This window comes from Nyctereutes procyonoides, unplaced genomic scaffold, assembly GCF_905146905.1.
Source record: "Nyctereutes procyonoides isolate TBG_1078 unplaced genomic scaffold, NYPRO_anot_genome, whole genome shotgun sequence".
Lineage (NCBI taxonomy): Eukaryota > Metazoa > Chordata > Mammalia > Carnivora > Canidae > Nyctereutes > Nyctereutes procyonoides.
The window spans coordinates 47,596,492-47,622,521 of record NW_026575142.1 but is presented as its reverse complement, the minus strand read 5'-3'; the positions used below and the strand labels follow the sequence as shown (position 1 = coordinate 47,622,521).

Below are 26,030 nucleotides of genomic sequence, written 5' to 3'. Positions count from 1 at the left end.
ATTGTAAGCATTATCACACCTATGCCACAAGTCTGTGTGTGCATCCCTACTAGGAAAATGTAAGGGTGGGGGCAAGGTAACAGTTAGCCTGCTTATGTCAAGGGAATGGGGTGGGTGGCCTTGGAAGGTATATGAAAAATAATAAGGGAACTTGGTAAACAGGATCCATCATGAATGGAAAATTGAGTTTTATTCTTATTTTGTTTTATTGGAGGGTAGATTGGAATGATCAGTGTTGTTTAAACTTTGAGAGGTTCTGGGTGACAAGATGCCATGAGAAAGATTGGATTATGTGTTGTCCTTAGTTGCAACAGAGGTGGTAGTTGGAGTCATGGAGGTGGAAGTGCTGAGCTCCTCCTAGTTGAGGCCTGCAGGAAGAGTCAGGGTTGTGCATGTCCTGGTGGTGGGCACAGGAGGCTAACTGCACACCAGCCCTTGCCCCTCCTCTGTGCTAAGAGGCCCTGATTTTGTTTCGCTATTAGACCCTTGATCTCGGGGAAAGTGGACTTGAGGCAGTAGATGAATCATGTTTGGTGCAAGGCAATCACGTTATTCTATTTGTATTTTCTGGAGCTTGGGCTGAGTGGTCAAGTGACTTAGGAGAAGTCTGATAGAGATGAAGGAAGAGACCTGTCCTGCTTTTGGATTGTTTGGTATTGTGGCAGCTATTATGTCATCATGAGGTGGCATCTCTATCACATTGAGAATATGACAGAATGGGAAAATGGAAAAATTCTGTGTCCTTGATGACATTACTGAGTTTCTGGATTAACCTGGGACTCCATATCTCTGGTTTCTTATAACGTGAGACTTCTGTTGTTTAAACCACTTTTGATGGGCTTTTCTGTTATTGAGACCAAACCGTCTTGATTGACAGAGCTATGGATATAGCACAAGTCTGGTAGAGGGGAGTTAACAAAGACGCTGACATTAGGAATAAGTATCCTTGGAAGAGAAGAAGAGCTGAGGCAGAACCAGGACCCCTGAAGAGGGCTCGGTTACTGACCAGGGCAGAGAAAGGATTGGGACTCCTTTTTGATCAGAGCAGCCAGTGTTTCCCACTGCTAGATGGTTCATGAGAGCAGGAACAAGACCTCAAAGGCCCCTTTGGGGAGATGCTGTGGACTGGAGCAGCCATGGCAGAAAAGGCCTGTGGTTCTCTATGGGAGATGCAGGAGTCAGGACCAACATGATATTACAGCTCTCTTAGCCTGATGATGGTGGAAGAAATGGGCTTTGGAACCAAACAGACCTGGGTTCTCCCACTCACTTGAGCAGAGCTTCAGTTTCCTTCTCTGTAAAATGAGGAAAATCATATTTGCCCCTTGGGTTCTTACAAGGATTAAAATAAATTAACTTCTTTAATCTGTAATATAGTGGGAGTTTATGAAAAGGTAGTTATTATTATTTAACAGAGACCTGCAGAGGTACTGAAGACACTTTGTGGTGTACCATCAGATGCATGACCAATAGATGCTGAGTGAGATCAGACCAGTTGGAGACTCGCTAGGGTAATCTGGTGTTGACCTACCCTGATTAGTCTACTAAGAGAGAAGACCCTGGGATGGAGTTTCTGGAGACCATTTTTTCTCTGTCCCCAGAGACATATCTGAAACAATAGACTTTCTTGGGGCGGGGGGAGAACATTAATATTTGCTATGACATTGTTTTCCCCTGAGCAGGGAGGAAGACAAGGGCAGAAGATGTGCGGTGCTGATATAAATGAGAATGCCACCAATAAGTGGGTTTTCCAGAGTTCCCAAGGGACTGGGTGGGGGCTTATCGTGGGGTCTCAGACTCCTGACAAGAGGGAGGGGGAAGATTGCATAATGTTCCCTGCCCATCCTATCATTGAGGACTTGGGTTATAAAAATGCCAGAGGTACAAATGTAATAACCAGAATCAGAGGCTTCCTGCTCACGGATATGAGGGGGAGATGGACCAAAATAACCCCACAGCACTAATAGCAGACTCTGAGAAGCTACCCCTTCTCTCGTGGAGCCCCTTTCTACACACCCCTTCTAAGTAATTTCTAACCTTTTGTTGACTCACAGAAAGAAGAAGAATAGAAGTTACTGGCGTTTGTAGTAACAGGATGAGAAAGTACGAGACTTCCTGTTGTGTGTGTGTGACAGCTGGTGATAAGTGGAGGGCTCTGCACAGGAAATCCGCCCAGCTTCTGCAATGTGACCTGCCTGAAGCTTGGGCGCTCCTTCAGTCTGGATGTAGATGGCAGGACAAAGGGACTCCTGGACCATGGGCGACGTGGTAGAGAAGAGTTTGGAAGAGCCCTTGGCACCTTCTACAAATGAGCCCTCCCAGAAAAGGGGAGACCTGGTAGAAATCTTAAATGGGGATAAGGTAAAATTCGATGACACGGGACTCTCCTTAATTCTGCAGAATGGCCTGGACACCCTCCGTGTGGAAAATGCTCTGACAGATGTCATCTTGTGTGTGGACATTCAGGAATTCTCCTGCCACCGCGTGGTGCTTGCTGCAGCCAGCAACTATTTCAGGTCAGCGCGCCTAGGATTACAGTCAAATTGGGTGCAGGTTTAAAGAAAATGGGTATTGATGTGAGAGCCTGATCTAACTAGGTAGCTGTTGTTGTATGTACATTTGGATATCTATTTACATTTGTGTGTCTATTCAAGATATAAGGAAGGAAGCTATTAAACCATAGATTTTAGGGTTTAAGGCATATTAAAAGAGAGATTGGTATAATTTAAAAGCAATATTTATATGTTATGGGGAATCTTCTGGATATGTGTCTTTGTTCCAAAGGATGGAAAATTACTGAAGTCATGGGGATTTCTTCCCCCTTGGTCTGACTAGTGTGTTGGAAACATGATGTTGTCTTTGTTCACCAGTAGATGTAGAGAAAAGGTTGTGGCCCCTCTCTGGGAGTTATCGAGTGACTTGCTGAAACTTAGAGGGTGGATTGGAAAAGAAAGCAGTAACAAAGGTGCTTTAGCAGTGAGGGGCTCCCAGTTATAACACACTCTGAAACCTGGGTTCCATCCTGTCCTACCCTTCCTGACATTGGGATTTGAGGCAAATCACTGCATGCTCTGAGTTTTGTCATCTGTAAGCTGGGGACAATGATGATTACTTTTCTAGGTTGTGATCATTAAATATGAGAAGGAAAAGTCTCTTACACAGTGCCTACAGTATAATAGATGCTCACTATGTCTGCTGAAAGTCTTCACCTCATTCTGTTTGGTTCATCTTAGAACCATTTATTGAGTGTTTACCACAAGCAAATGCCTGGGATAGGAATGTGGAAGAATCAGGAATGAAGTGAATAGGGCTGGATTCAGAGTTCTCCAGATCAGTGTAGACATGGTGTGAACCAGTCCCCAAGGGAAATGAGGATGAAGAAGGTATTTGGAAAACTTGAAAAAGAAACACCTTTATAATTCTTTTTGTTTTTATCATTCTTTTTAATAAGATTCTTCTTAACTCTTGGTTCTGACTGAGGAAATTAAAAAGTATTTACAGATGTAAATATCATGAAAAGTGTTTTATTTTTTCATTTTTCTAAGATGCTTAGAGGGAATTCAGAGAGCAGGGTCAATGAATTGTGGAATGATTAGATCCCATATGTATACAAGACAAGGGGACACCTGGGTTTGCAGGAAGTAGTGCCTGCTATGTGCCAGACATAGTTATCTGATTTTATTTTTGCAGTAGTGCGGTGAAGGTGGCTGATGTTCCCTTTTACGAATGAGGAAATGGAAACCCAACTTCACATATGTAATCATTGCTAGAGCAGGGATTGGGCATGTTCTAGAAATCCTTGTTTTTACTAAAATACAAATTGCCACTATATTTGAGGCTTCATTCCATAGGAACTATATAAATGGTAACGTGTAGGCACAGTCATAAAGACAAGTTAACACAGATAAACACATAACTCTTTTTGAGCATATCTTTACATCGATCACAATCACTTTCAGAAGTACATGAAAGTCAGCTTCTTGGATCAATGTCCTGAGTACCCATTTTTAGCTTTATTCATTCTGTTTTTAATCACTGGAAAATGGTTGTCATACAAAGTTATACCCCATTAGCAATTTTGTTAGTGGTTTGTCCTGCTTATGGAACAGGACTACTGACTGTGTGCTCTCAAGTAGATCACCGGTTCCTCTGGTCCTTGGGTTTCTCATCCTAACTGGAAGGTGTTTGGGCCCAGGTCCTTCCAACCATGCTGATGTGGGATACTTAGGGTAAGTGTCTACTGGTGCTCAGAGGAGTTGATAACAATGAGATGCTGGAGGCTGCGTACATGGTATGTACGCCTGTGTAAGAAGCGTCTCTTCCAAAACTGCCTGGTTATGGAGGGAAATTCCTTTTATTCTTTTCTTCAGAGCAGTGACTTTTGATTCTTATCTTGGTATTTCTAAGATGACTTTCCTCCTATAATAAACACAGTCCTGGAGACAGGATTCTTTTTTCTAGTACTGCTCTGAAGAATAATTTCTGTCATTGAACACTTACTGTGAGCAAAGTTTTGTGCCATCTGTGTCACATGCACTATCCCACAGTAACCCTGTGAGTGGGGTAGTTTTATCCCCACTTACAGATGAGGAACCAAAGCCCAGAGTATCTCAGTTAATAAAGTGACCAAGTGGGATTTTGACCTAGGACTCACATGAAATCAGACATTGCCTCACAGCCTGTCTTGCTTTTGTTTCTATGGTTTTGAAAGGGGTTGGGAGCCAAGTTCCTTTTATGCTTGCACTTCGGAAGGGCAGAGAGTCTGCTGTGTCTGAGAGGCTTCCGACACAGCCCTCTGTGCTTGGGAAGGCCTGTTAAATTATGTAAGGTTTTTTTTTCTTTATTCATTGAAAACATAAATATTTTCCATGGAATGATTGAACCATAGTGTATTTAACCAGTCCTCTGTTGACCGACATTTGGATTGTTATCTTTTACTGTACACCGATGTCATAATGAATAACCTTCTACATGTCATTTTATATGCATGCAGGAGTACCTGGGGGTGCATTTCTTGAAGAAGGTTTGCTGAGTCAAGGAGAAATGCACCTGCAGTTTAAGTGGATATGCCAGAATCTCCTTGATAGGGGTTCGATCCTTTTACACTCCTTATAGGCTTGCCAAAAGAAGATGGCTTCCAAGTTTTGGATTTTTCCCAGACAGATGAGAAACAGTATCTCAGTTTTGTTTTAATTTGCATTTCCCTTAATTTTTTTTTAAAAGGATTTATTTATTTGAGCGGGGAAGGGCCAAGGGAGAGGAAGAGAGAATCTCAAGCTTAGTGCAGGTAGTCTGCTTAAGCCTGGGACTCAATCCCATGACCCTGAGATCATGACCTGAGCCTAAACCAAGAGTCAGACACTTAACGAACTGGGCCACCCAGGCACTCTGTATTTCTCTTATTTTTAATAAGCTTAAACATCTTTCTTGGGATGCCTTGGTGGCTCCGTGGTTGAGCATCTGCCTTCAGCTCAGGGCGTGATCCTGGGGTGCCAGGATCAAGTCCCACATTGGGCTCCTTGCACGTAGCCTGCTTCTCTCTCTGCCTATGTCTCTGCCTCTCTCTCTCTGTGTCTCTTGAGTAAATAACAAATCTTTTTAAAAAAACTTTCTGTATGCTTAAGGATCACCTATAGTTCTTTTTCTGTGAACCCTCTCTTCATAGCCTTTCAAATTTTCATGTATATTTTTTTAAATTAAAATTTGTTTTGATAAAAGTACTATGTGCAGATAGTTAACAGTGAGCCAAATATTACAGGCTTATAATGAACAACAAAAGTTCATCTTCACCTCCTCTACCCTTCAGTTTTCCTTGTCAGAAGCCACCATTTTTGACATTTAGCTGTTTCTTCCAGTATTAATATTTATATTTCTTCAAAATATGGTTATACTATTATTTCCTGATTTCTCAATGTTAGACATCATTTATTAATTTCCTGTATGTCTGATAAGGACTTAGCCCTTACACCTAACTCCCTTACCACACACTTCCCTTCCCTATACTCTCTCAATATGTTATCACTTTTTTTGGTGAAATTTGTACTAAGAATTTACATTATGTCCATGAAAACATTGTTTCCTGCTGAGCCAAGTTGTGTGATAATGTTACACTTTGTTTCTTATAAAGCTTTTTATCTTTCCTGAAGTTAATAGTTCATTCCTTTTTCCATTTGCTTAATTTTTTTTAAGATTTTATTTATTTATTCATGAGAGAGAGAGAGAGAGGCAGAGACACAGGCAGAGGGAGAAGCAGCAGGCTCCATGCAAGGAGCCTGATGTGGGACTCAATCCCAGGACTCTAGGATCACATGCCCTGGGCCAAAGGCAGACATTCAGCCACTGAGCCGCCCAGGCATCCCCCATTTGTTTAATTTGGGGGCTGTCTTTCACTCACAGCCTCTTATAATGATCTTTCATGTGGTCAAGTGAATCAAAGAATCTCCCAGTTCCATCCCCCCCCCCGAATCTTGCTCACTGACATCATTTTATACATGTTTTTTGGACCCACTGCCTAGCTATTGTCTAGCTGCATATGTAGCCATAGTGGCTATAAACAGGGACTGTATTAGTAACTCAGACAATATAGTTCCCTTTGGGGACCTATTTAAAAGTCTTGAGTGGAGTGAGGAATTTGGGAAGATACACAGTGTTGAGGCTGAGTAAAGGGCAAAGGAGAAGAAAGCTTTATTAAAAGTAGCTCATGGCATACATTAAATGTCAAACAACCAAATGGCAAGGTGTCTGAATATTCTCATGGCAGGAATATCAAGGGAAGCGTAACTTAACATTAATAGTAATGTTTTTTAAAATGCTATAAGACTGCTAGTGTCTTTTATAAGACTGCTAAGAAAGCTGCCATTTGTGTTATGCCTCTGGACATGTCCCCAGATCAAAGTCTTTGGAACCAGTTGTGCATCCTGCATGCTGAACCCCATCTCCCAAAGATCTCCATCTAAACCAGTGGTTCTTACCATTTTAGGGGGCAGGGCACAGTGGATGCACACACTCCATAAGTGATGTTGACCCCTGAGGGCAATCATGTTGTGAGTCCCAGGGATGGCTGAGAGGAGGAATGGTGATGTAGGGAGGGATCATCTGGTTTCTCACAGTCCTACCTGATGACCGGCCTTCCTACATGTATAAAAAAACTTACAGGCTGTAGCTAAGTCAACAGCAAACTCCTTTGTTGCTGCTGATAGCCCAAATCTGCCTGAACCTTGGCTCCTGTCTCGTACCTCTGTACCTCGGTCTATGAGGCCATGGTGAAGGGACCATGGCTACAAAAAGCAAGCACAGGTCAGGCATGGGAATGGCATTGTGGACCCAATCTATTAATATTATTATATATCAACCAATTACTGTAAGGCAGAAAGTGAGGTGAGAGGCTAGTCCTAAACCATGTGTAAACATTATAAGCCTTTGCTTTCTCTACATAATAGTGTAAGGTGTCTACAAAGGAGCCAGTAAGCACAGGTAATAGATAAATGCAAAAGAAAACAATGAGTTAAAGCCATCTGGATCTGGATTAGAAATCTGGTTAATGGTGAAAGCATTGAAGATTATTGTTGCCATAGTGGTGAACTCAAGCAAACTGGTGATTATACTTCTAGCATCCGGTCAAGCATTTTATGCTTTTAATATTGTTCGTTTGTCAGAACCAATGTGGTGACTAATATTTACGTACTTTAGGTCTGTCATTTCTTATCTGCAATTCTAAAATCCTCAAAGTGCTGATAATTGGAAAGGTTTTTATAACTTATTGTGGATGAGTTTGTGTCTTGAACTGCTGTTGCCTGATGGAGACATCTGTCCTGAACTGAGGGAAGGCTACTTAGAGTCTATTTATTCCACTTAGGGCCACTATCCATATATTCACTGCTGAAGTAGGAGTGCATTGGATTAAGGAGTGCTGAGGGTGCTATTTAATATTCAGGATATGGTAATGTCCAAACAATTCTGAATGCCAGAGCACATCTGCCTGCAAGATTTGGGGGTAATGGATTATGGAACTTTTCTGGTACAGTTTGTTTTCATTTTGGTGTTATTCTTCTACCTTGTTTCACAGGAATATTTTACATACTTATAAACATAGTTTACATGCAATTTTGCATCTTGCTTTGTATCTTTTTTCATTATAATCTTTCCTCCATAGTTTTCATGACTCTATTTATTTTGCTACCATTTTTAATAGATGCATAGTATGAAAATCATTCTCTCATCGTGAATGCAGGTTACTTCTAATATTCTGGGTTTTTTTTTATAAATAATATGATACTAAACGTATTTGTGTTAAGTATTTTTTGCAATTTGCCGTCTGGAAAGGCCAACATTTTTTTGAGTATTTACTGCATGCCAGGAACTTTGCTGGATTTTTTTTCATTTGGTTTAATCTTCACAAGGTCAACAATTAGGTAACAACAAGTAGATAACATTGTCTCCTAAAATTTTACCCTCCAAGGAACTCACTTCATAGGAAGAATGGCTTCCCCATTGGGATCCAAACTGAAAACAGATCTTTCCACGGTGCAGAATTGTGGCTGTTGGGACATTTCCTGTGTAAGACCATTAATTCCTTTTCCCCACCACATACTAGTATGGTCTACCTAAGCTGAAAATGAGGAGAAAATGTAAAAATTGCCTTTTTGTGCCTGTAAGCCCCACCCTACACACACACACACACACACACACACACAGAGGTAAGCAGAGTACTGTGGGAACATTCAAGCCAATTTGTGTCTGGGGCCTGATCTGACAGACGCCCTCATAGCAGCAAAGACTCAGCATGGCTTAGGACACCAGTCTGGGTCAGGGGATTTTTTTTTTTTTTTAATTCATGAGAGGCAGAAAGAGAGAGAGAGAGAGAGAGAGAGAGAGAGAGAGGCAGAGACACAGGCAGAGGGAGAAGCAGGCTCCATGCAGAGAGCCCAACGTGGGACTCGATCCCAGGTCTCCAGGATCAGGCCCTGGGCTGAAGACGGCGCTAAACCGCTGAGCTACCCGGGTTGCCTTGGTCAGGGGATTTAATACAAAATAAGGAAGCAGGTCAGGAGGTGAAGTGAAGAGACAGTACACTATGAAAGTATAGGTCCTCAAGAACCTATAGGACATCATTGAGGCAGGCACCAATAACTGCTTGGTGTAATGAAAATACCATCTTAAAATCTTGTCATTGGCATTTGAGTCTATACCCTTCCATTTATTGGCTGTGTGCATCTTAGAGGAATTGTTTGGCCTTTTTATTGCTCAGGGCTGTTAGACAACACAATGAAGCTAATGATTTATGTATAGCTATCCCAGTAAGTTTATGAAATACACGTAATAAAGTTGATTTATTTATGAATTCATTTGCCTAAACATTTTATGCATGACAATAACTCAGATTTCTTCTTTTTAAGAGAAATCAACTGGATTTATGTAGGTAACTTGCAGAGTCCCCCGGAAGGCCGAACTTAGAAAACAAGTAGGCAGTGGCCAGGACCACAGCCCAAAGCCAATCAGAACCCATGTCATGGGGAGGACTTTCCTGCTACTGCAGGATCCTGGAGGCTAACACAGTTCTGGCCACTGGCACTGTTGCCCTTGCAGTTCCTGAAAACTGGAGACTGCTGATGCTTCTGTTGCCTCCACCATAATGGGCTTTCCCCTGTCCTTCCTTCTTTGCATTACCAACTCCCAGTTCCTAGCCTGGAGTTAGTTTATCTGATTGGTCAAGGCTGAGTTACACATGCCAATGTATTAACTGTGACAAAGGCTGGGAAAGCATGCCTTGGGCTTCTGCGGCCTCTGCCACACGCTGTGTCTCATTCAGAGGTAGAGTTTGCCATACCTATGAAGGGCTTCAGATGCTGGGCAGCCAAAAGCTGGTAAGAGTCCATTACATGCAGTTACTATGTGCCAGGCCTGCATAAGGTGCAGAATAAGGGTTAAGGTATCATGAAAAATACACAAGTATTAGAGAATTCCATGACTCTTGTCTCAAATGCATCAGAGGAAGGATCCTGAGATCTTACAGGCAATAGGACAATTATTTTGCACTTTTTGGGACACCTGGGTGGCTCAGCAGTTGAGCGTCTGCCTTCGGCTCAGGGCGTCATCCTGGAGTCCCAGGATCAAGTCCCGTGTTGAGCTCCTTGTGTGGAGCCTGCTTTTTCTTCCGCCTATGTTTCTGCCTCTCTGTCTCTCTCTGTCATGAATAAATAAATAAAATCTTTTTAAAAAATTATTTTGCACTTTTTACCTCTCTTCTCCCTTCAAATATTTAGCCCCCAGTATACCTGTGAGAGTATGTGGCATGCAGACACACCATCCATCATGCATGGTCAAGAAACTGGCTAAAAGTATGAGCTATGAGAGAATCCTTGATACCATTGCAATGGCTGGCATTCAGCAAACAATTTGTAAATATTTGATATCAATAAAAACTTGATATTCCTCCTACAGTTTCTGTCACTAATTAGGTAGCATCCTGGTCAAAGCAGAATGTTGTGGATTTAACAGTTTACTTACATGACTATTTGGACACAAATGTGCTAAGCCTACATAGTGATTCCTGCAGACCTTTTTTTTTTTTTTTAGCATTGGAAGGTACTGGACAGGAGTTGCTGCCCCAGGGTAGAAGTGTAGTCGGGTCCTTTGAATTTTTAATAAAATATCATTTCTGGGGGTGCCTGGGTGGCTCAATTGGTTGAACGTCAGTGGAATGTCTGACTCTTGACCTTGGTTCAGGTCTTGGTCTCACGATAGTGAGTTTGAGTCCTGTCTTGGGCTCTGTACTTGGTGTGGACCCTACCTGACAACAACAACAACAAAAATTCATTCCTGTCATCTCCACCCCTAGTGTCTAGGGTGTGTGGCTTGTCCTTCAGTCAAGATCAGAAAATCCATTCTTCTGTTTTGAATAATGCTCCATGGAGCTCTCAACTACCAACACAACAGAGAAATACTTTCATCATTCACATCTCAAGTTCTCAGCTTTACCCCTATGTCAAGTATACAGATTTGTAATAGATTCTAATATTGTAAACACCAAGCAGCCCACGAGAAGAGTTGTTCATATGTAGAACATTGGTAAAACTGCCTCGGAGCTCCCCATCCATCACGTTGCTCAATGTTCCTATATTAGTCAGCATTCTTTTGGTTGCTACGGATAGAAACTGAGGTCAAATCAGCTTGGGCAAAAGAGGAAGGTATTTGGCCACATAGCCAATTCATAGGAAGGGCCGGGATGCAGCAGAGACTGTGGAGAAAAGGAACCAGGGCCTTGAATGTATTCAGTATTTCTTCAACCCTCGCTTGGCTTATTTCTCAGGTGGGATTTCTCAGATGGACTTCTGCCACATGGTTGGGGGCTTGCTTCTTGGCAGCTCTGAAACTCACTTCTCTTTGGTTGGTTCCAGAGAGAAACTGAGGGGCTAGCTTCAGTTTGAAAAGGAAAGACTGGAAAGAATGATTGGCTCAGCTCCATCCAATTACCCAATCCTAGACCAATCACTATGTCAGGGAAGTGGGGTGCAGTGATCAGCCCAGTTTAGTTTAGGAATCCAAGGTTGGGGGATCCCTGGGTGGCGCAGCGGTTTGGCGCCTGCCTTTGGCCCAGGGCGCGATCCTGGAGACCTGGGATCGAGTCCCACATCGGGCTCCCGGTGCATGGAGCCTGCTTCTCCCTCTGCCTGTGTCTCTGCCTCTCTCTCTCTCTCTGTGACTATCATAAATAAATAAAAAATTAAAAAAAAAAAAAAGGAATCCAAGGTTGGCCAAAAAGGGTATGGGGAAGGAGCGGTGAGAGGAGAGATATTGGTAAAAAAGGTGAGAGTTTCTATTTGAGCCACATGATTTGAGTGGGACTCGAGAGAGCATTTCCCCGAAGGGGAAAGCATTAGACAAAAGGAAAAATAAATGTACATTAAAGAGGGATAGTAAATCCCAGTTTACTTTGTTTTATTAGCTAACTTATTGTACTTCTGTCTTTGCTTTGGCTATCAGGAGGCTCAGTGCATGAGCTTACTTCAGCCTAGGTTTCAGTGATATATTCTCCTACTTTAATTACTTAGATCTTATCTTCTTACTTTTTGTTGTTACTGGTTTGTATTTTATAATAACCTCTGAAGCTTAATATAAGCCACTTTAAGTTCTTTTGCTCTTTTGCAGAGGCCTTTTTTTTTTTTTTTTTTTTTTTTTTTTTTTTTTTAGTAAGCTCTAGACTCAATGTGGGATTTGTACCTACAACTCTGAGATCAAGAGTCACGTGCTCTACTGACAGCCAGCCAAGTGCCCCTAGAGAGGCCACTTTTGCATAAAGATAAGTCTTCCTTGCTATGAAAAAAATATCATTTAGGCAACCTACCTATCCTCTGCAAGCTGTAAGAGTAGGCATTCTTTTATTACATCTAACTTCTGTGGAAAGCTTTAAGGCCACAGTAGTTACAGAAGTGCTGATACTGCTCCGACTTTAAAACACAATCAAACCAAAAGTTGCATCATAGCTCTTTCTGAGGTGACACTCAAGGATCTACAAAAATTACCCACCAGCAGGTTTGCGTATAATGTATCAGGTCCGGGGTCTAGTAAGAATTCACTGACATTCAAGAGATCATGTGTCACGCAGAGCAAGCTCAGGCTTGTCAGAGGTAGATGTCAAGGGCATTTTGTTATGTGGGGGAGTAAGAGGAGGGGCAGATGCCCAGTGAATAATTCTTGAAAGGTGGGGTTAGGGATCACAGCACTCTGGGTTGATTGAATGAATACATGAATGGATAGATAAATGGAATTTCACTAAACCACTCTACTAGATATTGAGTTTAGAAAGATTAATGAATTCTGATTTCTTGTTGACTTCAAAATCAGTCAATTAGAGGAGAGAGACAGGCAAATCAGTCTTTCAGTGCAGAGACAAGTACTGTGATGGAGTTCTGCTTACAGAAGGGGCATTAAATCAGACTGGCGGAAGAAGCAATCAGAGGGCTTCCTGGGAAAGGTGATATCTGAGCAGAGTTTTAAAAGATGACGCCATTGACCAGAAGGCACTAAGTGAGGGAGAGAAAGGAGGGAAGCATTCCAGGCAAAAAGAAATGCATCTGGGAAGGTATCATGCAGTGTAAGCATGGGAACCAGAGGTGGATGAATAGGGTTGGAGTAAGGATATGCTTGGACCAATAAGCCTGAGAGATGGGCAGGGTCAGACCATGAAGGTTTTGTTGGGTTAGGGTGAAGAGTTTGATATGTATCTTTCAGGCAGCAAGAAGCCATGGTAGAGTTTTTAAACAGGAAAGGATTCAAGATCTCTGTTAAGAATAACCCTTTGGGCTGTGTTGTGGAGGCCCCCTCAATCCAGGAAGACCTTCAGGTGGTTGCAGGCAGTGGCCCAGCCAGTGGGTATGGGGAGATAGTCTCAAGTGACATTCCAAGTCCTCTCTGAGTCTCAAGTGACATGCAGAGTCCTCAGGGCAGCTAGACCACAGAGGAGCTGCGAGGAGGGGAGCCCCTGACTGGTGAGAAGAGGAAGAAGGAGGCAAGGCTATGGAGGCTAGGAGACAAACTCAACTGGAAGCCAAACTACACTTTTGCTGAGGGCCAGCTCTGAGCTTCAGGACTAATAAAAGAAAGCAAAGGTGGAGTAACATTATGAATCCTTCACCCATCCATGTCATTCAATTTTAGAGCAAAGTCCAGAAACACAAGTCATTTCATAGTAACTCAAGCTCTGAACTTCCATTTTTTGAACACCTTGAAGGACATACACACCACAGCGGGTAATTAAAATCTGTTCTCTCTTATCTACATCTCTGACCTGGACAACTGCTAGATTTTAGGGCACCTTCATATGAATTTTTAAAAGTTCTGTTTGGGAAGGCCAATTAGAAATAGATGTTCTGTTCTTGGGGGACTGTTGCAATCCATTGTAAGACACGAGGCTTAGAGAGTGTAACAAGGGCTGGATTTCAGCCCCAACTCTGGCACCTGAGTAACACTGAGAGTAGCGCAATCTGTGGTAGCTCCTTCTTTACCTTTGGCTTTAAAACTTCTCTCCACTTCCAGCTGAAGGATCTATCTTCTCTCTCCTCTCCCTTTGGGTCTGTATCACAAAAGCCCAAGGACCAAGCCTGGCAGTCCACACTCCTCCATGGCAGCTGGTAGAGGGAGAAGTTTGGAAAAAAATTTATATTATATTTATATTTATATTGTCACCTTTGCTCTGTCAGAATAGGGGTAACCTTTATGATGGGGAAGCCTTAATATTTGAATACCTTGGAGTGAGGGTTGGGACCAGTGCTAGTTCACATTTCCAAGTGGTCAGAACAAGAGAATGCTCAGGAAAATCTCAAAACAGAGGCTGATCCTTGACTTCTGGATATTGACATGGAGGTCATAAGGAAGTCAGCATGGAAGCCTGGGGGGTTGGGATGGAACATGTTTGGAAAAAGGGGTGATAAGGAGCCTCCAGGACAACAGTTTGGTCAGGATGTGGCAGTGGACGACAGTAAAGCACAAATGCTGACCATGCTCATGGTCTAGTGGGAAGTGAGAATCCGAGAAGACCTTATTGAAGAGGGAAGTGGTGTTTTGTTAGGGGAAGCCAGGTTTCATCTCTGGCAAGGAGATGGAAAATGTGCCAAAGCAAATTAAGGTGAAGAACAACTACCATGTTTTATACTGTAAGATCTAAGGTAGGAGGGCTTAGGTTAGACATCATAGGTCTGGGGTTCCAATTTAGAGAATCACTAGATAATATAGTTCTCTTTACACACACTTTGTTCTAGAAGCTCATTGTTATTTATTCTCATGGCCCATAGAGGAGAAATGTGGATTTGGAGAGTGTGGTGTAAAATAGGCAAATTCCCTTGGCCTGCAGGACCAAGTATAGGATGGCACTGCATGCATAGCTTCCTTCTATTTTATTTATTTATTTATTTATTTATTTATTTATTTATTTATTTTTTAAAATTTATTTATTCATTCATTCGAGACAGGGAGAGAGAGAGAGGCAGAGACACAGGCAGAGGGAGAAGCAGGCTCCATGTAGGGAGCCCGATGTGGGACTCAACCCCGGGACTCCAGGATCACGTCCTGAGCCAAAGGCAGACACTCAGCCACGGAGCCACCCAGACATCCCATAGCTTCCTTCTTTTCACTTACACATCCATCCATCCACTCATCCATCCAACCACCTATCCACCCACCCACCCAACAAATATTAAATGTCTACCATGGCCCAGAAAATAAGAATTGAGAGAGAAGTAAAATCTAGCCCTTGCCTTTCAGAGCCTTATAAATCTAATAGAGGAGAAGACTCATTAAAAATAGGCTAGATAGGGGTGCCTGGGTGGCTCAGTTGGTTGAGCTTATGACTCTGGATCTTGGGGCTCTAAGTTCAAACCCCACGTTGGGCCTAGAACTTACTTAAAAAAATATGCTAAAAAAAAAGAAAAAGGCTATGTAAAGTGTACATAGAGAAGCCTGTGTAGCCTAAGGGTGTTGAGGTAAACAGAAGCACATGCTGGAAACTGCTATTTGTTGGGCATAGCTACCTCAGGGGATAGGGCCTTGAAAGGCAATATTGAGAGTACATAAACATTTCATTTCTTGGGGCATTTTAAATACAATCTGTAGCATTTGGGCCCATTTGTTATTCATTATCCATTTGTCTAATTGTGTCAGTCAGGACTCCTCATTGCAAAAGGCAGATACTCCGTTCAAACTGGTTCAAGCATATTTAAAAAAGAACTTATTTGCTCACATAATTTAAAAGTTCAAGTGTATTGATTTTAGGTCTCATTTGATCCTTGTGTTCACAGAATGTCATCAGGACTCAGTTTTTCTCTGTCTCTTGTCTCTATTTTCCTGTGTTGTTTTCTCTCTTAGGGAGGGTCTTCACACATGGAGGCAAGAAAATATCCTGTAGCTCCAAACTTTTATTTCTCCCAGTTCAGCCATGATAGCAGAGAATTCTCTTTCCCAGTAGTTCCAGAGAAAGTTCTAGAATTTGCTTCAGTTGGACTGGCTTCTTCCTATGCCCATCAGTGAACTGATCCCTGCAGTATGGGAGACTAGTATGTGACTTGGACTATGCTCACCCCTGGTTTAAGAGGTGGGGCTAGCTCCATCCAAACCTCCTAAACTGATACCGGAAGAGGGATAGTTTCCCAAAGGAAAATTTGGGTATGCCTACTAAGAAGATTAGGAATGATGTTGGACAGGGAAAATAAGAACTGCTTGTTATAACCTTGTAGTTGAATCATTGCTGAAACCTGGCCGTAAGTGTTTGCTGTTGATGATGTTTGTGATTGATGTTCTAGCCTGCTTGATCTTGCAGGACAGAACAAGCCCTTCTTCCTGTTATACATTTGGATGGGCTGCGTTACATGGCATGCTGAGGCCTCAGCAAAGGTCCAGTGGGGCTGGGAGGGACTCTGGTTCTATAGAAACATAGCTAGAGCTCTGGTCCCCAAAGAGTCCATGTGCAATGTCCTTGAGGAGTGCTAAACTTGAGCAAAGTGTTTGGCAGAATGCAGTTCTTTCAGGACTTGATTTTTAGATTCATTTGGGGGCGTCTCTGGGGTTCTAGCTCCTCTGTCAGTTTGGAGCACCCTCAGCCAGCAGCTGGGGGCTCAGGGAGCTGACTTCAGGCCCCAGGTAGAGATGGCAGCATGTGGAGAGTCATGTCTCTAGAAATGGCCATGAACCCCCAAATCCGTCTTGGAAGTTTCCCCTCCAGATATTTGAGATTCACATGTGAACAGAGAAATAAGAACAGAGAATTGTCCACTGTTTATTATTAATGGGGCTTTGGCACCACATTCTGTTTCAGAACTCCTAGCTCTAATGCACTATTACTTGAATATAAGCTCTAATGGCCATATCTATACAGCTAATCTAGAGAAAGACCTAAAAGGCCAGCATGAGGCTAGCTTCCGTATGAGGCTGTGTGCTGCACCCCACCCCCAGTTTGGGAGCAGCCTTAGGCCTCACAGAATTCTAGGAGGGTTAGATCTCAAAAGGTGAAAGGGAGAATCTATAGGGAGGGAGGATTTTTCTTTTCTTTTCTTTTTTTTAAGATTTTTTATTTATTCATGAGAGACACACACAGAGAGAGAGAGAGGCAGAGACACAGGCAGAGGGAGAAGCAGGCCCCATGCAGGGAGCCCGACATGGGGCTCGATCCCGGGTCTCTCCAGGATCAGGCCCTGGGCTGAAGGCGGTGCTAAACGGATGAGCCACCTGGGCTGCCCAGCAAGGGAGGATTTTCAAGGGCACGTGTGTCCCAGCACCACAGTTAGTTATTTCTTTGACATGGAATGTTGTGCAATCTCCTCCTTCTCAGGATGAGCCAAAGGAGCTTATGTTAGAAAGTGAGGTGACCTCTCCTAGGGCATTGGTTCTTAAACATTGGTTTGCCAAAGAATTATGAGTGGAGGTTGGAGGAGCCTAATAAAATTCATATTCCCAGCCCCATAGCCAGGGATTTTGATTCAGTAGGGTCTGTAGTGGGTAGAGTTCAGGATTCTGCATACTTAACCCCAGGAATTCCAATGCAGGTCTCCAGTGAACATTCTTTGAGACCCACTGGTTTTGAGGCTAAGTGTCTGCAGGCCAGGGACATGGGCATAACTCTAGTGTTGGGGGACACTTGGGTGGCTCAGTTGGTTAAGGGTCAGACTCTTGATTTCGGCTCAGGTCATGATCTCAGGGTTGTGAGATTGAGTGCTGCATTGGGCTACACACTGAGCATGGAGCCTGCTTGAAATTCTCTCTCTCCTTCTCCCTCTGCCCCTCCCTCAAACCTGCTCACAGGCTCTTTCTCTAAAAAAGAAAAAAAAAAAACATAAGGCTTAGTGAGTACCTTGAGGTCAGATATGAAGCTGAACCAAATGTTTATGTCTTTTTCTTGGTTAGGAGTAGCAGGTGAAAATGTTTGTGCTCTCAGCTTAGAGGTCCTGGGGACCATCAGAAGATGACAACACTTCTGTTGTCATCCCATGCTAGGTCACCCCTGCATCTGCTCTCTACTTTTTTAGAGTAGAGACCCCTTTGGCCATCCAAACTGGGTTTATATCCAAATAATCTTTTCTTAACATAGTGTTCATTGACCAGCACATAATTACTAATTTAAAAAAAATTTAACCAGCTGTATACACATCAACATTTATATTCTTTCTTTCTTTTTTTTTTTTTTGAGGGTGGTGAGCAGAGGGAGAGGGAAAGTGAGAATCCTAAGCAGACTCTATGCTCAGCACAGAGCCCAACAATGGGGTTCTGTCTCACAACCCTGAGATCATGACCTGAGCCAAAATCAGAGTTGGACATTTAACTGACTAGCCACCTGGGTGCCCCAACATCTATATTCTTAAATAGAATTTAACTCAGTCAACCAACATTAAAGCAGTTCCAATGCCAAATGTCTCATTGATGCAGAGTTAGTTTCAGGTATAAATGGTTTGGTGAGAGGGTTAGAGGAAGTATAGAGGAGAGGGCAGCATGGGGGGAGCTAGCCTAGGAATGAGATAGTGGGGATGGTTGAGGGGGTATTGGTCTACGGGCCTGTGATTGGAGTTAGAGGTATAGGAGACAGGGGGTTCAGAGGCAGGTGTGGAGGCCCAGGGAAGGGGTGAACTATAGTAATGTTGGGCTGGGTGAAAGATTCTGAGTTGGTAACATTTAGGAACTGCAGGGGCATGTTAGCACTCATCAGAGGTCGAAGTAAAACGTTCCAGTGTGGCTGTGTCCTTTTCAAGCTCCAGGCCCTGGACTTGGGGGTGTGATGGGAGTTCTCTATGGGGATGGAGGGCACAATAAGACAGGTCTCCTTGGCCTGATTCTCCCAAGGGTGTTTGATAATTTTGGAGGGACAGATTCTTGTTTAAGGCAAACACACAGGGATTAGGAAGGACAAGTTCATTTGCTCATTCATTCACTCATTCATTTTCTCCCCAAATATTTACTGAGTCCTTTTAGGCTCCAGGCACTGTTTTAGCCCCAGGGATACAGAGGTGAGCACAGCACAATACGTACCCTCACTCAGCTCATGTTATAGTGGGGAGACAGTTGCTAAACTAGTTAATTTCAGATTGTGGCAGGTTATAAAGAAAAATAAAGGAGGTGAAGATATTAGGGAGTGACTAGATTTGGGGCAGCATCAGGGAGGGCCTCTCTGAGGAGGTGACTTCTGAACAGAGACTTGAATGAAGTGTGAGGAATAAGGCTGGCAGAGCTCGGAAAAGAGTACGGCTCAAGCTATGTTTGGGACCACACCCTGACTTCATTCCAAAACCTATGGAGGTTTTTATGGCTATTGTGGGAGATAGCTCACTTGCCCAACCTCTATTTTGGGATTGGTAGTGACTCACTGCTGAGTGTTGGGCAACTGGCTCCCTGCTTGAGACTATTTCTATTATAAAATGAGGATCTTAATAGCTACCTCTGTTTTACAAGAATATCATGAGAATTGGTCAGTGTCTGTCTAGAAAGTATTTTTTATTACACAGAAATTTTATTTATCTCGAGTATAAGCCAAGGAGTAAATAGCAACAAACTCAGCTTTGTTTCCAGAGAGGGAAACTTGGTCCGGTTCCCCCCCCTCCAAAGAGAGCCTTGAACTCATGCTGATTTTCTTGGTTTCAAGTACACTGTTGAGCTCCAGAATAAGAGCCCAAAGTCCTAGATTCTCATCTCCATTCTATTGCTGACAACCTGTATGGCCTTGGGCAGTTCACTTAACTTCTACCTCTATAGTCTATCAGTTATAAAATGGGTATAATAATCAAAGAAGATATATTGTTTGTCCTACAAAGTGCTACAAACATAAACAGTAAGAGATTACTATTATTAAAGTGGAAATCTAGGGGTAACCCACCTTACAGAGGTTATATATTGTTCATGGGGTGTTTGGCCTAAGTGTTTCCATGGACTGCCCATAAGAGCAGCAGGAGGCCTGAGAGTTTGGTCTATGAGAAGTATGTAGATCTCTTCTAGCTTCACCTGTCTGTATTCATCATGATTGTGGCCCAGGAGAGTGTATTTAAGTGGCAGAAAATCAGTGACAAAGTCTTAGAGGAGAGCAGAGAAATGTTGGGACTTTGGGAGCTAAAGCAGGCAAAAAGAGCCCTAGAGAGAGGACTCTGTCTCTAGGGTACTTCCTTTCTCTCTCCCATGAACATTTACTGAGCTCCTAATATGTGACGGGCACCATGCTAATGTCTCTGGAAAAGTCTGTGTGTAGCCGTAGCCCTAACTCTATTCTGGAGGAGCGGTGGACAGCAGTGCAGGTGACTCTGACACCCACTTACCCAATAGGCACCAGGCCAAATGCTGACAAGTCAAGAGTTGCAAGGCAGAGTGTGATGGGCCTGCCTATTCCAAGTATCTCTCACTAGTCTGCCAAGATTCCTCTGATCTGGTCCAGAATGCCTTCCCTTAGTAAGTGCTGGGTATTGTGCTAACCACTTTGTTTATATTATCCTACTTATTCTTCTCAACAACTCAGTGGTGTAGGGACTATTATAATATCATTTTACATGGGAGGACACAGGTTTGCTCACATGTACAAAGTCAGAGCGTAGACTAGACCACAGCCCCCTTTGCCTTCCAATAGCCAGTCCTGCAGGCTCTTCCCCCTACCCTCTTCTAGGCCCCTGGAACCTCTTTGCTTATGTGCACATCCACTCACACACAGAAAGCCAGAAGTGTCTGAGAATTTACCTACTTGTGGGGAAGCCCATAACTAAGTCTGTCAGCAGGTGCTGGAGAATCACAGACCAGCCTCTTTGTCTCTTGTGGGGACAACTCTGGAGTGTGTTCCCCAGCGGTCCTGTGCAGGATCAGACAGAAATTGCTTTCTGGATGACTTTCGTCTTGCTTGGCCTCCTCCCTCCCCCTGTCTGTTCTTCTTATACCCCTAACACATCACTAGCTCAAAAGGGTCAGCTTCTGGGTAATCAGAATTCCCACTTGGGCATGGGCTGAGCTGGAGCAAGATGTTATTCAGTGACTGATTCCAAGAGAGAATTCAGAAGCTGTGTCTAGCAGTGACAGCCTGATCAAGAGTCCAGATGATACCAGAGACCCCAATAATTATGTCACATGAGAAATACATAGGCTTCAAAAGAGCCCCTCAAAATGCAAGACACTGAATTAGACAATGTATATACTTATCTTACTTAATATGAAGACATCTCTCTTGTGGACTTTTACAATTTTCATTGGAATGTTTGAGATCATGTAGATTCAACAAAATTCACCTTTTCCTAATCTTAAAATCACATTGTAGGTGAAATAGCATTTCTAAATTTTACCTTGGTAGAACTCTGTTAATATGTTGTCTTAGTTTGTGAAGCTTCATTTGACCCTATCATCACTGCCCATCATCTCCTGCCACATGTCCTGTTTTCCATATTTATGTGGGTGATATTCACTTTACCTCCTGAGACGATTACAGATCTGGGTGATGCTCTAGAGCTGTGCTACCTTTTTTTTTTTTAAGATTTTATTTATTTATTCATGATAGTCACACAGAAAGAGACAGAGAGGCAGAGACACAGGCAGAGGGAGAAGCAGGCTCCATGCACCGGGAGCCCAACGTGGGATTCGATCCCGGGTCTCCAGGATCGTGCCCTGGGCCAAAGGCAGGCGCCAAACCGCTGCGCCACCCAGGGATCCCGAGCTGTGCTACCTTAATCAAGGTGCCACTAACTGCATGCAGCTATTGAACATTTGAATTATGACTGGTCTGAATTGAGATGTGTTTGGTTTTTTTTTTTTTAAGATTTTATTTATTTATTTGACAGAGAGAGAGAGAGAGCACAAGCAGGGGGAGTAATAGGGAGAGGGAGCTTAGCAGAGAGCCTGACACGGGGCTTGATCCCAGGACCCTGGGATCATGACCTGAGCCAAAGGCAGATGCTTAATCAACTGATCACCCAGGCCAAGGGATGTGTTTAATGTACATGAGGGATTTTGAAATCTCAGTGTGGAAAAAAGAATGTAGATTATCTCAATAATTTAAAAATATTTATTACATGTTGAAATAACATTTGAGGTATATTGGGTTAAATAAAATTAACTTTATCTCCTTTCACTTTTTAAAAACATGGTTACTAGAAAATCTGAAATTATACATATGGCTTGCATTATATTTCTATTGGGTAGTGCTTCTCTAGGGACTCAAAGAAAGGGAGGTTTAGCAAGTGAAGTTGTCCAAATCTTGGACAGGCTGAGCTGGGAAGAAACTGCGCTTGCTATGATGGCAGAATTCTTTATGGGATCAAGAGGCAGCAAGGTGAGTCGTATGTGACACTGTTTTAAAAGGCACGAGGTTCTATAGTTGGCTCTGTGTGTCTCTGGCCAAGAAGATTTATGGCTGACAAAAGTGGCTTGTAAATCAGTCATCTGCACAAATGACATCATTGCCCTTCTGCTTCCAAGTTGGGATTTAGTAATTTTGCAGAATTCATATTTATTCTTTCTTGCTGTCATATTCTTACGGAGAAAGAGGCCAGTTGAGGGAAGAGAAGAAGAGAAGGGAGAGAAGGGTGGGAGGATTACTGGAGGATTAAAAGGAGCTGGGAAAAAGGACACAAGGATACTCTAGGAAGAAGATCTCGTTGGTTAAGACAGAAAGTTCCAAAAAGTCATCTAGTGAAGTAATTTCTCTCTTTTTCTCAGTCTCTTTCTTTCTGGGGATTTGTGACTTTTGATGTTTATAATTGTTCCTGGGAAACCAGAAGCAGTAACCTTTGTTTTGCAGATTAGGAAATGAGGGAAAAAAATTGATGAGGGATTTCCAGAGATAAATAGGAGGTGTGGACAAGGGAGGAGGAGCATTTACCCCTAAAGGTAAATCCCTAAGTGTTGGCAGGGAAGTCCCAGCTTGGGTAAATGCATGCTATCATCAGGGCTCAACCCTGGGGCCTTCCCATTTCAAAGACTCAGTTGGGAGATAATGGCTCTGTTCATGTGTCTGATCTGATTTTCAGGAAGTCCACTTGCTTGGCAGTATGGCGACTGCCTCAATTAGTATTTCTGGGGCAAGGCTTTGGCATTGTCACAAGCCTCCCAGCTCTGTTTGGGTGTAATAAACGCTTTACTCCAAAGGCACCTGTCACCAGCAAACTAAAGTGAGAACACACCTATTAAAAATGTTCTTTTTGAGTCCTGCTTTTGCTTATAAACCTTCAATGGCTCCCCATTGCCCACTGAATAAAAACCCAACTCCTGAGCCTCCCTCTAGTACCTCCCACAATCAGGACCCAGATTATCTGTCTGGACTGATTTCTCCCCACCCTCGCTGATAGTCCCTGGGCTCCAGCCAAACCATGTGTCTGCTAAATTCTCTGCATTTCCCCACACTCTTGCATTGACTTACTGTGGTTTAGTATCTTTAAGTCCTATCCATAGTTGTTACATAGTAACATTTTCCTTCTCCATGAGCAGCCATCCATGGCCACCACAGCACTTTGAGTCTTTTTTGGCCCTTGTAGACTATTATTTGTGCATATGTGCACCTGCTAGATTCTGAAGTAATAGGGACTGAGGAGAGACTGTCCGTATTAGTCAGCCCGGACTGTCATATAAAAGTACCATAGACGGTGGCACAACAACAGAAATTTATTTTCTCACAATTTTAGAGCTGAAAGTCCAAGTTTGGGGTGCCAACATGGTGGGCTTCTGGTGAGGGCTCTCTCAGTTTACAGACAGCCACTGTGTGCTCATATAGCAGAGAGAGAGAGAGAGAGATAGTTTTGGTGTCTCTTCCTCTTTTTTTAAGGACACCAATCCTGTTGGATTAGGACCCCACCATTAGGGGATCCCTGGGTGGCGCAGCGGTTTGGCGCCTGCCTTTGGCCCAGGGCGCGATCCTGGAGACCCGGGATCGAATCCCACGTTGGGCTCCCGGTGCATGGAGCCTGCTTCTCCCTCTGCCTGTGTCTCTGCCTCTCTCTCTCTCTTTCTCTCTCTCTCTCTCTCTCTCTCTCTCTCTCTCTCTCACTGTGTGCCTATCATAAATAAATAAATAAAAAAATTAAAAAAAAAAAGGACCCCACCATTATGACCTCATTTAGCCTTAATTACTTCCTGAAAGTGCTATCTATATTGGTGGGTTAGAGCTTCGATATATGAATTTTAGAGGGGCACAATTAAGTCCAGAGACTGCCTGATATTTAAATCCCTTCCAGCTTTAGCCCAGTATCCTATGGAGAGAGGGTACTTAGTAAATACATGTACATTGAAAGAAATTGAATTCTAGAGCTTCTCAGTAGTCATTTTTATAAGCTATGCTGTGCCAGCCTGTGGGACTACTGGAGTCTCACAGCTACTGGGAGGGCAAGAGAGAGTTAACAGGCTTTTGTGGGAATGGGACTGAGGGGATTGTCTCAACTACAACTATTAAGGATAAACTCATGAACATAGTATGGTAAGAATGTTGTGAGGCTGCTGTACATTCATAAGAGAAACTCCATCTAGTTTTTATGCTAAGAAAACAGTAATTCTTCTGAGCATTTGGATTTGTTTTAAAATATATAACTATAAATATATATATAAATATGTATTTATATATATATTTATAAAATTGTGTAACTGACTAGCTGATCTATTTTTTTTTTTTTTGCATTGGCCAAATGAGAGGCCCACCTATAATGACATTGCAGTTGGCACTTTTAGCCTCATTCAGGCTATCTTCATGTCTCCACTCATATATATATATATTTTTTTCTAAGTAGGCTTCACACTCAGTTTGGAGCCCAACATGGGACTTGAACTCACAACCCTGAGATCAAGACCTGAGCTGAAATCAAGAGTCAGATGCTTAACCAACTGAGCCAGCCTGGCACTCCTCTACTCATATTTTTTTATCTTTTCCCCCCTGCTTATAATTTATGCAGTCATTGTATTTTAGATACCTTTTAAATTTTCAAAACTCCAAAAACCTTTTCAGAAACATTGTAGGGCTTAAATGCATTTTAAAAATAAATAAATAAATATTAAATTAAATTAAATTAAATTAAATTAAATTGCTCATACATTTCCTGAGAAGAATCAACCGTTCAAATATTGAAGTCCAGGAAGCATGATAAATTCACATATGAGCTTGGCAGGGGGTGAAAAAAAATCTCTGTATTTCTTTTTTTTTTTATTGGTTACATGCTTTATTTTTATTTTTTAATTTAAATTCAATTTGATTGGCAGCCCTGGTGGCGCAGCGGTTTAGCGCTGCCTGCAGCCTGGGGTGGGATCCTGGAGACCTGGGATCAAGTCCCACATCGGGCTTCCTGCATGGAGTCTGCTTCTCCCTTTGCCTGTGTCTCTGCCTCTTTCTTGCTCTCTCTGAATGAATAAATAAATAAATCTTTAAAAAAAACAATTTGATTAACATATAGTACATTATTAGTTTCAGAAGTAGAATTTAGTGATTTATCAGTTGCATATAACACCCAGTGTTTATTCCATCAAGTGCCCTCCTTCATGAGCATCCCACAGTTACCCCATCCCCCTACCAACCTCCCCTCCAGCCACCCTCAGTTTGTTTCCTATAAGAGTCTCTTATAGTATGTTTCCCTCTTTTTTCATCTTATTTTTCCTTCCCTTCCCCTGTGTTCATCTTTGTTTCTTAAATTCCATATATGAGTGATATATGATATTTGTCTTTCTCTGACTAACTTGTTTCTCTTAGCATAATACCCTGTAGTTCCATCCACGTCACTGCAAATAGCAAGATTTCATTTTTGATGGCTCAGTAATATTCCATTGTGTATAGATACCACATCTTTATTTCTACTTATCTATTAGTTATTGATATAATCCTTACAACAAACTTTTAAACACCTATTAAAATTCCTATTACAGATAAGAAAACTGAAGCTCGTGGAGATTAACATTCTAAGTTCTGAGTTGGTAGAGTTGGTGTTCAAATCTTAGTCTATCTCATGTCAAAACAACATCTTTTCCATCTTGTTCCCCTGCTTCCTGGATAGAGGCTAAATATCTTAAAGCCTAGTCCTGGAGAGGAAAAGGCATAGACCAGAGTCATGGCCCTAGGGAGT

The 26,030-nt window shown here is 42.6% G+C and overlaps 1 protein-coding gene across 1 annotated transcript in view; it reads left to right on the top strand.

The window, feature by feature from the left end:
• The first annotated feature begins 2,196 nt into the window (after positions 1-2,196).
• The window catches only part of KLHL6 (kelch like family member 6), a 61,209-nt gene continuing 37,375 nt past the window's right edge, over positions 2,197-26,030 (top strand). Inside the window, exon 1 of the mRNA XM_055307679.1 lies at positions 2,197-2,516. Within this exon, the coding sequence (XP_055163654.1) occupies positions 2,230-2,516 (287 nt within the window). The 5' untranslated portion in view covers positions 2,197-2,229. The remainder of the gene's footprint in view (positions 2,517-26,030) is intronic.